Source organism: Sorex fumeus, unplaced genomic scaffold (assembly GCF_029834395.1).
Source record: "Sorex fumeus unplaced genomic scaffold, SorFum_2.1 ptg000024l, whole genome shotgun sequence".
In the NCBI taxonomy this organism is placed as follows: Eukaryota; Metazoa; Chordata; class Mammalia; order Eulipotyphla; family Soricidae; genus Sorex; species Sorex fumeus.
The window spans coordinates 16,676,735-16,690,281 of record NW_026606081.1 but is presented as its reverse complement, the minus strand read 5'-3'; the positions used below and the strand labels follow the sequence as shown (position 1 = coordinate 16,690,281).

Below are 13,547 nucleotides of genomic sequence, written 5' to 3'. Positions count from 1 at the left end.
CCCAGAGGAGTTGACCTCCCATGTCCCCCATCCCTCTGATTGGAAAGATGACCAGAGCAACAGACTCACCTCTCTCTCTCCGCAGCTCAGGGAAATTCTGCTAAAACAGATTCGTGTTTCCTTGGAGATGTGTCTCAGGGGCTTAAGTCACAGGAGAACAATTAGGAATTAATATTCTCTCAGAGACATGCAAAGACTTCAAAAGTGTCATTTCCCACCTACTCTATTGTTGCCTGTAGAGTGTTAGAATTATCATCAAACAGTCCTAATTTTGCATTTTGAGCCTAATTTCCTGTCTCGGTATTTCTCAGGCTCCCTTCCAAACCTAACCCAATTTCCACCTTGGTCTTGGCTATAAATCTTGGATGTGTGACAGAAGTAAGTGAACCGGGCAGAATAATTAACGCCAATTACCCTCTGTGTTCACCCCAGCCTCCTCGGCCCCTGCTAGCTCTCCTGCTTCTGCTCTCCCATCACCGCTTGCCACATGCCGGGGAAAACACGAGCGAGCCTCGTGGAGTGTGCAGGTCGCCGGGAAGTTAGCATCTGAGCGCTCCCACCTGAGTCTCTGCCTCTCACCCATCAGAGTAGCTTGCTAACTTTAGCAAATGCTTTTTCTGTGCTTGGATGATTGTTTTCCCTTCCTTGGGTAGTTAATGAGGCTAATCCCATTAATAACATTCGAAATTATGAAACCATCCTTTCATGTTCTGAGCTCATCTTACATTACTCAGGATAAGTTTCTTTTCCCGGTTCTGTGTTGTCTTTAGGGCCGTGTGCTGATGCGTGTCCTAGCCTACGATGGTCGATTTCTTAGGGTCTCCGGCCCATTCCCTCACGTTAGCTGCTCCACAGAGAATTTCTTCTGCTCTGCAGAACTGTTTTTGTAATCCAGGGATTCTCTTTCTCAAATGCTTGGTTTGATAGTCTAAAAAGCCCTCCAGGTTATTTGGAAAACAGGACAAAGAGAACTTTATTTAAGCTACTAACGGGCTGGAGCAATAGCACACCAGGTAGGGCATTTACCTTGCATGCGGCCAGCACTGCCGACCCGAGTTCGATTACTCAGCCCCTCTCGGAGAGCCTGGCAAGCTACCGAGAGTATCACCCGAATGGCAAAGCCTGGCAAGCTATGCCTGGCAAGCTACCTGTCACGTATTCAGTATGCCAAACACAGTAACAAGTCTCACAATGTTTCTGGGCCTGCTCGAGCAAATTGACGAACAATGAGAGGACAGTGACAGAAGCTACTAACACTTTGTTAATTTTTCTTTTTTTTTTTTTTTTGCTCGAGCGGGCCCAGTAACGTCTCCATTGGAGACTTTGTTGTTACTGTGTGCCGACCCGAGTTCGATTCCTCCGCCCCTCTCGGAGAGCCCGGCAAGCTACCGAGAGTATTCGATATGCCAGACACAGTAACAACAAAGTCTCCAATGGAGACGTTACTGGGCCCGCTCGAGCAAATCGACGATCAACGGGAGGGCCTTTTTTTTTTTTGATTATCAGTTATTTTGATTTTCCATGTCTTCTCTAAATATTTTTTTGGGGGGGTTGTTTTTTGTTTGGGGACCATGCCACTCAGGGTAGCTGGCAGTGCTCCATGGTGGAACCATGCACTGGAGATCCAACCTGGGCCTCCTGCCTGCAGAGAGAGGCTCCAGCCCACTGAGCTACCTCTCAGCCCCAGGATTGCTTTTTTCTTTGTTTTAATTGAGTCACTGAGAGATACAGTTACAAAGCTTTCATGATTGAGTTTCAGTCATACAATGATAATCCCCCATTCCTCCACCAGTGCACATTTTCCACCATCAATGTCCCAGTATCCCCCCTTCTCACCCCCCACGATTGCTTTTTTAAGGTATATTTTGCTAAGCCATATCTGGACTGACATCCTTATTTCTTTATCTGTGCTAAGGTAAAAACAAAACGAAAAACCCTAACTAACTACGGAAACCACCTTGGGTGTTCTGTTGTGCCTCCAGCCTTTTACCCCCACCTGTGTGTATCAGGCTTTTTAATGCTCTCCCCTCCCAACACCAAGAGACGGAGACCGCGCTCTTTCCCTCGGGGCTGGGGTGCTCTGGGAAGTCTCTTTCCTTCGAGGCTGGGGCACCCAGGGAAGTCTTCATGCTCAGTCCTACGGTATTTATTCTCCATGACACTTGCTGGCAGCTCTCAGCAGTGCGAGTGAGTGTTTCCTTTCAAACGTCTGTTTGAAATTTGCTGGGTAGAATTCATACTGGGGGCTGCATTTCAAGGGAGGTGATTTAATCTGGGGGTCACCCCATCCCCAGGGTTCTTGGGGAGCGTGTGATGCCAGGTATTTAAACTCAGGCCCTCTGAGCTATCGGAGAGCCTAGCTCGGGGGAGGCCATCCCTTGAACATCACCATGTGTTTCCAGCAGAATCAGAGACGAGGTAACAGAGAGGAGACGGCACACAGAGCCCCAGAGAGCCCCAGAGGAGCCTGTCGGTCACAAGAAGCCACTGTTGCAGGTGGGTCCAGAAGGCTGACTTGGCCCTTTGTGTCCCCAGCTTGGAGAGGAAAGGGCTCTGGCTTTCAAAGAGGACACGACCAGAAATATTGGGAACTTGTTGTTTTCCACTGTGAAGATGTTCACTGTAACGTCACTGAAGCTTGGACACATCGCCAGTCTATTTACCTCGGCCGCTTCTTCCTGCTGTGCTCCCGGGCGTCTCCTGGCATGGGACGGTGCTCTCCACCGTGCTCCCAGGCATGCTTGTGGCATAGGACGCTGCTCCCTGCCATGCTCCTGGGTGTCTCCTGGCATGGGACGGTGCTCCCCATGGCACTCCCAGGCATGCTCCTGGCATAGGATGGTGCTCCCCGCTGTGCTCCCGGACGTCTCCTGGCATGGGACGGTGCGCTGTGCTCCCAGGTGTGCTCCTGGGACCCTTAGCCACACATTTCAGGACACAGGATGAAAACAGTGAGATGGAGCTAAATGGGTGTTTAGTTAAAAGGAAGTTGCTTCCCAGCCTGGCCTGAGGACACAGGAGCTCAGCTGTGGGTTCAGAGGGTGCTGGCCCAGGTGCCAGCCTTGTCGCCTGCTCAGGGGCCTGGCTGAGGGTCGCCTGAGGAGACCCCCCTGCCCTCCCTCCAGTTATGTCCAGTTACTAAGCAACACTTGGCTTTTACTCGAAGTGTCTCGATTGGCGTTTTCCATGAGAATTTCAAACAATTCTCAAATCTTAACGATTTAGATTAGGCAAACAGTGGAGATGGTTTTTTCCTTAAAAAATCTGTATACAATGTAGGCTTCGCTAGCTAACTTGATATTTTGTGCAAATACACCAAAAATGTTTCATACCTAGCCCTCTTCTGCCTGCATATTAGCTTGATTCAAAAATATTTGTGGCGAGATATTCATCAGAGAGTAAACACTGAGTCACAAAAGGACCTCGTGGCTGTGAGTGGCATTGCTGCTGACCACAGACATTCTTCCCTCGCCCCAGGAGCAGAACAGTTAATGCCTGTAGGAATATTCAAGAAGATTCACTTGCCCCAGTGAAAGTGCCAGCATGATTTCTTAGAGTCGGGTGAAGTGAAATCTAGGTTGTCTACAAAATAATCCTCATTCTTTTTTATTTTAAGAGCTTATGTTGGGGCTCAGAGGTAGAACCCTTGCTGTGTATGTGTCAGATAAAACTGGGTTTTATCCCCAGTTCCACCAAAAACTAGGGGGAGTGGCTATATTTTCTTAAAAACTCGGTAGTAATGGTTAAAATAAAAGTAATTTGCATCAACCACAGCACCCAAAAGGAGAGAGAGAACAAAAGGGAATGCCCTGCCACACAGGCAGGGGGGATGGGGGGATAGGGGGTGGGAGGGATACTGGGAGCATTGGTGGTGGAGAATGGGCACTGGTGGAGGGATGGGTACTCGAACATTGTATAATTGAAACCCAAGCACAAAAAAATTTTAAGCCTACAACTGTACCTCATGGTGTTTCACTAATAAAAATTTTTTAAAAAAGTCATTTGCATCAGTAAAAGACTTTCTCCCAGTTGCATGCTCAACATAATGAAGAGTACTTGGTTTATCTAAAAAAGAAAGCAAACATATGTGAACGCATGTGTGTATGCGCGTGTATACAGCATAGGAGCACATGAATGGCGTGTGTGCTGTACATGTTTTTAAGCACACAGGTGTTGCAAAGAGCATGGCCAGATAAAGTGTGGCGTGGGTCTTCAGCTCAACCTGCAGAGGCAGTGAATGGGGGTCTGATGGTCTGACTTCCTCTGACCTAGCCCATTCGGAACTCCCAGCTCCTCTGGGGGACTTGGAGCTGTCATCCCCCACCCCCCAGCACTCAGCCAGTCAGCTGCCTCTGCATCTTAGAGCCGGAAGCAGGAGGACAAAGAGGCACTTTCTTCAGTTTCTATTGTTCTTACCAGGCCTGTAGGGATTCACACCTGCAGCTGGAGGCGGGAGGGGGGGCACCTCACCCCCCAAGTGCGCAGCCCAGAGTAGCCCCAAACCAGAAGCAAACCTAAGGTGTTCACTGCTCAGAGCCTCTAGCTAAGGGAGTGTCCTCAAGGGCCAGGCTCGCTGGTCCTCCGACCAGAACACTCCTGGCACGCAAATACACTCGGGCTTTCCCTTGAACCCTGCTCCGAGAAACGTACCTCTTCCTTCTGCCTGGTCACAGAGCCAGACTGTGGCGCACTCAGGCACGAGACACACGCATAGCTGGAGGCACAGACCTGAACCAGCCCAGACCTGGCCCTCAGGTAAGTCACTCGTCTCTCTCGGACCACCTGGGCCCCTAGAATATCCTGTGGGTCACAGGGGCCATATGCCTGGGAAATTCCTCCCCAGATCTACCATTTACCAGCTGTAGTGGGGTGAGTTCCAAGAATTCCCGACTATCCCTGGAGTCTCGCCCTCCCCAGCACTGCAGGTCTGGAGCAATCTGGATGGAACCACTGGCCAGGTGGCAAAGAGTCGCTATGGGGATTCCCCGAACACACTTGGGGGCACAGTCCACAGCTGCTCCTGGAGGGTTTTTCTCCGCACGCCCGTCATCCTTTGCCCTACATCTACCCAGACCTGGTGTGCGTGTCCGGACATGTTGGGGGAAAACCGTTCCCCCAAAACCCTGTCCACGAGAGAAAAAAATCCCAAGTAAAAGGCCAGAGCAATAGGGCAGCAGGGAGGGCGTTTGCCTGGCACATGACCGACCCATTTTCGATTCCCAGCATCCCATAGGGTCCCTTGAGCACTGCCAGGAGTAATTCCTGAGTACAGAGCCAGGAGGAACCCCTGAGCATTGCCAGGTGTGACCCAGAAAGCCAAAATATTAAAAACAAAAAAACAAAAGAAAACCAAGTATAGGTTTGTGTTCTGACAATCCTTGGCCAAACACACGTCGAGGAATGTCTTTGAGGCAACAGCGTCCCCTGCCCTTCCCTGTTGGCAGCTTTGTCGTGATTGTAGACAGACTGGACACTGCAGGCGCTGCACGCAGGCTCTGAGACACTGGACCAAGCTGGGCCAGACTGGGACTCGGCCTCGGTCCACAGCAACACCTCCTGGGCCCTGACAGGGACGGTTCAGTGTAAGCTCATGAGCATTTGCGTTCCCCAGGCAGGACAGAGCTCCACGCTCACGGCTTCTGGACACGCGGTGGGGACGGTGTAAGTTCTGCGAACACTACCATAGGGGCACTGTGCTTTGATCCACTGTCTCCCCCGTGCTGCCCCCCTGTGCGGCAGCTGGGGAGGCTGAGTTGCAGCCTCTCCTCTCCCCCACAGAGGCGGGGGGTGGCTCTGTCTCCTGACAGGGCAGTGGCGTGAGGCCTCCCTGGACGGGTGGGCCTGGCTGGGCACAGGACAGGAGCTGCAGCCCTGGGGTCTGGAGCTGGAACCCGAGGGGTCCCGCTCCTGCCCTGGGGGAGGGATGAGGCAGCGGAGAGAAGTGGGCAAAAGACGCGCCCCTAGCCCCAGTACACCCTGTTTGGGAGGGTCTGGGGAGCAGGGACCAGGCAAGGAGGCAGCAGAGCAGGAAAGGGTGGGGGTGGGGCACGGGCCAGGAGAAGACCCCCACAAGGACCCCAGGCGACAGGTTCCACGACCCACAGTTCGCTGGGACCTTTAAAAAGAGGGAAGGGCAGGGGCAGGGGTGGTGCAAAGGTACATGCAGGTGCCTGGCCCAGCTTCGAACCCAGGCATTTGGTCACCTGGGATGGGCGTGGCTGGAATCACTCTCAGCCAGCACCGCCTGGAGACCCAGGTAATCCAGCACCACAGTGTCTGGAACCCGCCCTGAGCCCCCTGAGCCTTGTGGGGATCCCCTCTCCAGAGGGGAGAAAATGGGCAATCACAGAGGGCTCTGTGAAGTCTAGGAAGGGAGTGCTCTCGGGGGTACATCATGTGGTTAGGCTGATGGGAGGGGGTGCTCTCAGGGGTATGGCATGCAGATGGGCCGATTGAATGAGCAGAAACAGCACTGCAGGAGTTGGATTCAGGATTCAGGTCAAATATAACTGTCACTGTCCTCCCATTGTTCATCGATTTGCTCAAGCAGGCCCAGTAACGTCTCCATTTTGAGACTTCTTGTTACTGTGTTTGGCATATTGAATATGTCACGGGTAGCTTGCCAGGCTTTGCCGTGTGGGTGAGATACTCTCCGAAGCTTGCCAGGCTCTCAGAGAGGGGTGGGGAAGTCAAACCTGGCTTGGCTGGGCTGGCTGCACGCAAGGCAAACACCTTACCGCTGCGCTATTGCTCCAGCCACTCAGGTCAAATAAAAAGTTAGAAATAACGACAGAAATCAAGGGTTAGAAACGCTTTGTGTTGAAATCCTCAGGATAGGGCTGCAGTTACACTCAAGGAAAATTCAGAGCATTAATTCTTGTGTGGTCTTATAAGTAACAGACAGTGGTTGCTGAGTGTCTCATGTCAGGGGTCAGTGGTCAGCGAGTGCCCCGTGGTGGTGTCCCCAGAGCTGACACAGTCCTTGCAGCCTGGGGTCTGTACTGGCACCGCCACTGAAGCATGCGGGCATCGCAGATGGAGGGTGACCCCTGGGACACGTGTGGGGGCATCAGGCAGCCCCCTCAGCATGAGCACAAGTACCCCAAAAAGAGTGTGTCCTGTGTGGGCACAGGTGGCATCTGGCCAAGCCCCCCAGCCAGGTGAACCCCCCCCCCCCACAGCCCCTCCAGGCCTGTGTGGCCCTGGGTCAGCCCAGCAGCAGCAGAGCGACGTGGGAAAGAGAAATACGGAGGAAGCGACCGTCTCCCAGGCCCTCAGACTCGCCAGGTCCTTGGGTCTGAGGATTGCACTGGGTACCCGGGCTTCAGCTGGGCTCTCACTGTGGGTATCTGTCCCGTCTTCACATCCTGCCATGAAAGGCCACGGACAGCACACCCCTGAAGGAAAGAAGGGGCATTTTCTGAGCCAAAGTACAGCTGGGTAGGAGAGGGGCGGAGCAGGTTAGCCTGCAGGTTAACGTCTTCTCCAGAGCCCTGGCTGCTGTGCTCCGCCATTTGCAAGCCCAGCCCCGGAGCCAGGGGACAGAGAAGGTGGCGAAGTGGCGAAGGAGTGGGCCCTGGACGCCAGTCTGCACTATGCTTAATAAAAATGTGAGTTTTGCAAAATAAAAAAAAATATTTTGACTCCTACATATTTGGGCTTCACTTGAAGATCTGAAATGGATGACACCAAGCTGTTTGCCTAAAATAATGTCCTGAGCCTGAATTGGCATGAACATTTCCTGAGATTAAAATAGAAACATGTTTTGCTAGCAGAAAACAACTTGGAAATCGAAAAGTCATTTAAGTTGAAACGGTAATCTGCGACCCCCCCCCCCCCACCCCAGCCCCGGGCCCCTGCCCCAGCCCCAGCAATTTTCTTACAAAAGTCCCATTTTCAGATACTCTCAGAGGTCCTGTGGGGGTCACTGCACCACAGAACTTTACGTTAATCTCAAGGAACTTCTCCCCCTCGCCCGCCCCGGCTGGCAAAGAAAATAAAGATGGGGTGTTTCTTTTGGGGGGTGGTGGTGGTGCAGGGGGAGGTCTGCAAGGTGACCAGTTCGATGACAGGCCACAGGATGCCACCAAAGTGGGCGGCACGGTTAGAGAAAGGCCAGCCTCGTGCAGTGGGCAGCGAGCAGTGTGGCCCAGCCGGCAGCGTCCCCGGGGGGTGGGGGGGGTGGGCATGCGGGAGTCGCCCCCGCTCCCAGCACGCAGGGTCGGAGGCAGCCAGTGGCCCTAAGCTGGGGAGGGGGTTGAGTGACCAGCGCCCAAGGGTGAGGGTCGGGTGCCCAGGGTCCTTCAAGGCCGCCAATGCTCTGGGCGCTGGAGACTCCTGGAGGGGGGGGGAGGGGTTGTGGAGGGAGGGCGGCCGCGGGTTCTGGGTGGTCTCCACCGGGTCGGGGCACGGCTGCTGGGTCCAGGCCCCTCGGTGGCTGTGCTCTGCGGCGCCCCCGGCCGGCCGGCACCTGTCGAGGCGTCGCGCGCACCTCACCGGCCCCGCACCCCGCGCCGCCGGCCTGGCCGCGCCCCCGCTTCCCGCCGGGCCCCGCGCCCCCCCGCGGCCGCTCCCCCAGCGGCGCCGCCCCTCGCGGGCGGGGGCCGAGGGGTCCGGGCGCGGCGCCGGCTCCGCCCAGAGTGGCAGCAGCAGCCGCGGCCGCCACCGGAGCCCCGCGCGCTCTCCCCGACATGGGGGGCCTCCTGGCGCTGCTGGCCGCCGCGCTCTGCCTGCGCGCCCGCGCCGACTTCGACGGGCGGTGAGTGCGGCCCGGGGTCCCCAAGCCCCCTCCCACCTGGCGGGGACACGCGCTGCCCGCCGCCCCGGGGGTCCTTGCACCCACTCCGATCCGGTCTGGGAACGCGATCTGCCCTCGGGTCCGGGGTCCCAGCGCCCCCTCCGACCTGGCGGGGGGACGCGCGCTACCCGCCACCCTGGGGGTCCCCTTGCCCTCCTCCGATCCGGGGAGGGAACGCGCGCTGCACGTCGTCCTGAGGGTCCCCGTAACCCCCTCCGATCCGGCGGGGCTCAGTGCGCGCTGTCCGCCGTGCCGGGGGTCCCCTCGCCCCCTTCCGACCCGGCCTTGGGACGCGCGCTGCCCGCGGGCCCGGGGGTCCCTTCGCGCCCCGCCTATCTGGCGGGGCTCAGTGCGCGCTGCCCGCGGGCCCGGGGTACCCTAGCCCGCATCCTACCTGGAGGGCTCGGGCTCGCCCGTCGCCCCGGGGGCCCCCTCGCCCCCCAACCGACCCGGAGGGCGCCGCGCGCTCGCCGTCTCGGGACCCCCGCCTCGCCCCCTGCAGCCCCCGGGTCCCGTCTCTGCGCGGGGTGGCCGCGCCCTGCGCCCCAGGGTGCCCCGAGAGGTTCAAGCCCAAGCTCCCGCTGGAGCCGTGGGAGGCCGCGGCGCCCCCTCGGCCCGGCCACGCCCGGATGGGAGGCGTCTGGGGGGATGGGGGCTGGGGCCTGTCTGGGAGCACCTGTGGGGGCCGCTCAGACGGGCACCGCAGGTGGGGGGCCGGGTGCGCGCCCAGTGCCCGGCCGCGACGTGCTCTGACAGGTCCCGGCCCCCGGGCGCGGGCTCAGCTGTCACTCACCGGGGCGAGTGCGCCCCGGGACCCGGTCCCGAGCCATGGGCCGGCCGGAGAGGGCTCCCCGCGCCCCGCAGGAAGCCCGGCGCACCTGTTTCCCCTGCAGCCCTGGAACCAATCGATCGCGCGATTGATCGGCTTCCTGCCGCGGGGGAGGGGCCAGGGCCGGGAAACGCGCCGCCGCTGCTCCCCAGCTGTGGCAGGAAGCAGAAAGTTCGGGATACTTTTTGTGCTTGGAGCCCGAGGGCGGGGAGGCACGCGGGAGGCAAAGAGACCGCGGCGGGCTGGCCTCCACCCCCTGCGCCCTCCCTGCGGCGATGCGTCCGGAGATCCCCGGGCACTGTGCCGCGGGCCCAGCGGGGGCGTGAAGCAGCCCCCAGGTAATGCTGCTGGTCCTGGCGGGTCGCGGCCCTGTGACCCTAAGCCAGAGGAGGTTGCCCACGAAGGAGACCCGGTGGGGCCTGGGTGCAGCCCGCTGACCAGGGATGGGGCCCGTGGCCCACCTGTGGGCGTTTGATCCCCAGTACCACCCGGAGTGATTCCCGAGCACCAGAGGGTGTGGTCGGAGACCCAGGCAGATGGGAAAGGGGATATCAGGAGTCAGGGACCTGGGGCCGCTGGCTGAGTTTTACACTGCCCGGTACTCGCCAGAGAAGTCTGCCCCGCTGGACTCCTGCTTCCTTTGCCCGCCCGCCCCTTCTGCAAGACAGGCTGCCTTTCCTGCGTCTCCCCGTGCCCCAGCACAGCGGTGCTAAAGCAGGTACCAGGCTGTGCCAAATAACTCTCCAGTATCACAAGGGACGGGGCTGGGAGGGAACCAGGTCTGAGTGGGCATGGGCGGGAAGTGGGCATGAGAGGAGTGATGTTCAGTCACTCTGTACCTGGATTCTAGAAATTTGAATGCTAGTGTAACCTTATCACCTAAACATGAAAAATTAACAAATAAATAAAATACATTCATTAAAAAAAAATGACCTGTTTCAGTCAATGTGGAGTCCATCAGAAGGGGCTCACCATGCAAGAACAAGGGTGGGTCTTTATTTGTTTAATTTTTTGCTTTTTGGGTCACACCCAGCGATGCATAGGGGTTCCTCCTGGCTCTGTACTCAGGGGACCATATGGGATGCTGGGAATTGAACCCTGATCAACCGCATGCAAGGCAAACGCCCTCCCCACTGTGCTACTGCTCCAGCCCAAAGGAGTGGGTGTTTGAGGCTGCAGAGATTGGCTGAGGGGGTGGCTGTGTTCCGGGTGGCGAGGGTCTTGCGGGCCCTGCTGCCAGGTGTTGGTTTGGGGCTGGCCCAGGCCTGGAGGTGAGGCTGTCCCTTGAACACCTGCCCTGCGCTGTCTGCAGGCCCGATGTTCGTGGCAAATCTCCAGTGGCGTCCACGTGCCTGTAGCCTCACACACTGGTTCACGTGTGGTTTCGGATCACCTTGACTGACCCAGCCTCTCTCTGTTGGTAGGTGGCCCCGGCAGATCGTGTCCTCGGTCGGCCTGTGTCGTTACGGGGGCCGGATCGACTGCTGCTGGGGCTGGGCCCGCCAGTCCTGGGGACAGTGTCAGCGTGAGTATCCCTCCCCGGGACCCCGCGTCCTCCCAACTGCGCAGAGCTTGGGGCGGTGGGGCAGGAGCCCGGCAGCAGCACAGCCTCTGCCTGGGGGTGGTCCGTGCCCACCCCACAGTCTCCAGGGCGGCTCCCTCGCCTCCTGTGCTCTGCTCTCTCCCAGGCTTCTCTTGCTTTGCTCCGGGCTCTGAGATGCTAGGATAATGAGTCTAGACTGTATTTACACTAAATAAGCACCAACCTTATAGCACGTATAAAATCCTCCTCTCCAATGCTTGGCTATTGCTAGAGTAGCTGTTTTTGTGGAGCTTTGGGAAATGTGGCATTGGCTGGTTCGAAACGGACCACCCAGGATAGCGGAGTGGCAGCTGAGGGAGAAGGAAAGTGTGGTCTTTGTCAGGCGTGCCCTCAGCATTCCGTAAGAGGGGCCAAGTCAAAACTCTGGTGCATTTTCTCCTCTGGGTCACAACAGGATATTTTCATGATATACAGTGCTTGCTCAGAGCTTTGTCATTGGAGCCATTGGAGAAATGTGTGGCCAGAATTGGGTATCTGGGTCTCAAAATTTGATCTCACTTCTTCTATGAAACAAATCTACAAGTGATGAAGTGCGTGGTTGGGCTTCTCTAGAGCGTGGAGCTTGGCAGGGTGGGGGAAGATGGCCTCTGAACCATCCATCAGAGACCGAAGGTGCTCAGGGGTTATTCCCGGCTCAGTGCCTGAGGAAGAAGGTAGGAAAGCTCAGTGGTACCCGGCGGGCTGTGGCAGGTTTGCCCCAGGTGTGGTACCAGAAGGGCCGTCAGACCTAGAGGGCGAAGGGAACGTTCTCAGGGCCCAGCTCCCCAGTCCCAGGACTGGTGAGTCCGCCAAAAATGGCGAGGATGTCCCCTGGTGACTCCTCTATCTGAGGACACACGAGTGGAGGGAGAGGAGAGGCAGTAGGTGCCTCACCAGGCTGGGCTGGTTGCAGAGCATGGGGATGGGAGGAGGGTGCCCGTGTGGGGGTGTGCAGGATGCGGCATCGGGGGAAACGTGTCTCTGCAGGCGGCGTTAGCCGTGGTCTCCCCCAGCCCGGCCCACGGAACTCTGCTCTGTTTGGACCCAACTCCGTCTGCTGCTCTGAGTGCGAGCAAGTGGGAGCCCTGCAGGGCCCGGGAGCTGAGGCGGAGCCCACTCCCAGCGTTCCACGGTTCCCTGACTGCTGACTTCCTGTGGCGAGTGTCGGAGCGTTTGGTAGCACTGGTCTCCCATGTGTCGCCTCTCCACCCCCGCAGCTGTTGCAGCCGTCACGAACCAATAACCGAGTCGAAGACAGGAGGAAAGCTAGGCGGGAAGCCTGTTCACTCTCAGTTCACGCGCCACAGGCTGGGGCTTCAGCAGGATGTCGGGAGGGTGGGAAAACTTGGAGCTGTGTGCTGGAGAAGCCGTCCATCCTCTCCTGTGCTGCTCTGCATGGGTGTCAGCCTCTGAGTGGGACCAGGACTGTCCCTGGTGCTGGACACGCGGGTGCAGGTTGGGGCGGCCTGAGTGCAGTCACTGTTCTCTAGACCCGGGGGACGTTTCCCACCAGGATAATGGGCCCCAAGTTCTCTGTGGCAATAATCTGCCAAGTGTTTGAGTCCAGGGACGGGCATCTCTTTCGATCCAAGGCCCCCGGCCACCTTAGTCTTGTAGCAGACAGTGTGGGCAGAGGGACTATGGGGCCCAACAAGAAGCCCCGAGTCTGACCCTTGGGCACATGTCCTATTTCCAGAATCGAGTGATCCGAGTGTCCTCAGGAGCCTCCAGCCTCGCTGTCTCGCTTTGCTCAGCAGAGGAGTTTGTCGGGGAGAGGCACACCAGGGGGAGCATTGGGGCCTTCTGACGAGCTGGGCCTGGTGCAGGCTCTTGAATGTCCTAAACCCCATGGCCTGGCCTCTGGGCCTCACTGGAGGCGTGTCCTGGCCTCGTCTGGCCTTTTCCCCCCACAGCTTCTCCCTTGGGACATGCAGGCTTTCCATGCTCCCACTCGGTGCCCTAGCAGCACCACCAGGTGTGGCCCAAAGCAAAATGAACCAACTGCCACTTCAGAGGCGCTTGGGGTGTTTCCCCCAGGGCCGCACGCAGAGTCATGGGATAGGCCACGCTCTGGAGCCCAGTGTCCTCAGTGGGACCGGGGTCAAATGTGGGGTCCTGGAAGCCTGCTTTAGAATTTACAGGGTTTTTCATCAGTAAATGCTGGATTTGCATGAGGGTTTACCTGAGCTCACAATGAAACTTAAGTGAATAGGAAAGTGGAAAAAAAGTTTATAGAGCCCAAATCAGGAGATGGCAGAGCGCTGATGGGTGGCAGTGCTGTGTGTCCGTCCTGCTGGGCACAGAGCCCCCTGCCCCGCTGCCTGCTCCCCCGCAGGTGC

General features: G+C 57.6%; 1 protein-coding gene across 3 annotated transcripts in view; it reads left to right on the top strand.

Annotated features, from left to right (window-relative positions):
- Positions 1 to 8,624: 8,624 nt before the first annotated feature.
- Positions 8,625 to 13,547, top strand: part of NPNT (nephronectin) — a 48,492-nt gene continuing 43,569 nt past the window's right edge. For all 3 annotated transcript variants that reach the window (XM_056113809.1, XM_056113807.1, XM_056113808.1), the window contains exons 1-2: positions 8,625 to 8,758; positions 11,051 to 11,151. In XM_056113809.1, coding sequence (XP_055969784.1) covers positions 8,691 to 8,758; positions 11,051 to 11,151 — 169 coding nt within the window. In that variant the 5' untranslated portion in view covers positions 8,625 to 8,690. The remainder of the gene's footprint in view (positions 8,759 to 11,050; positions 11,152 to 13,547) is intronic.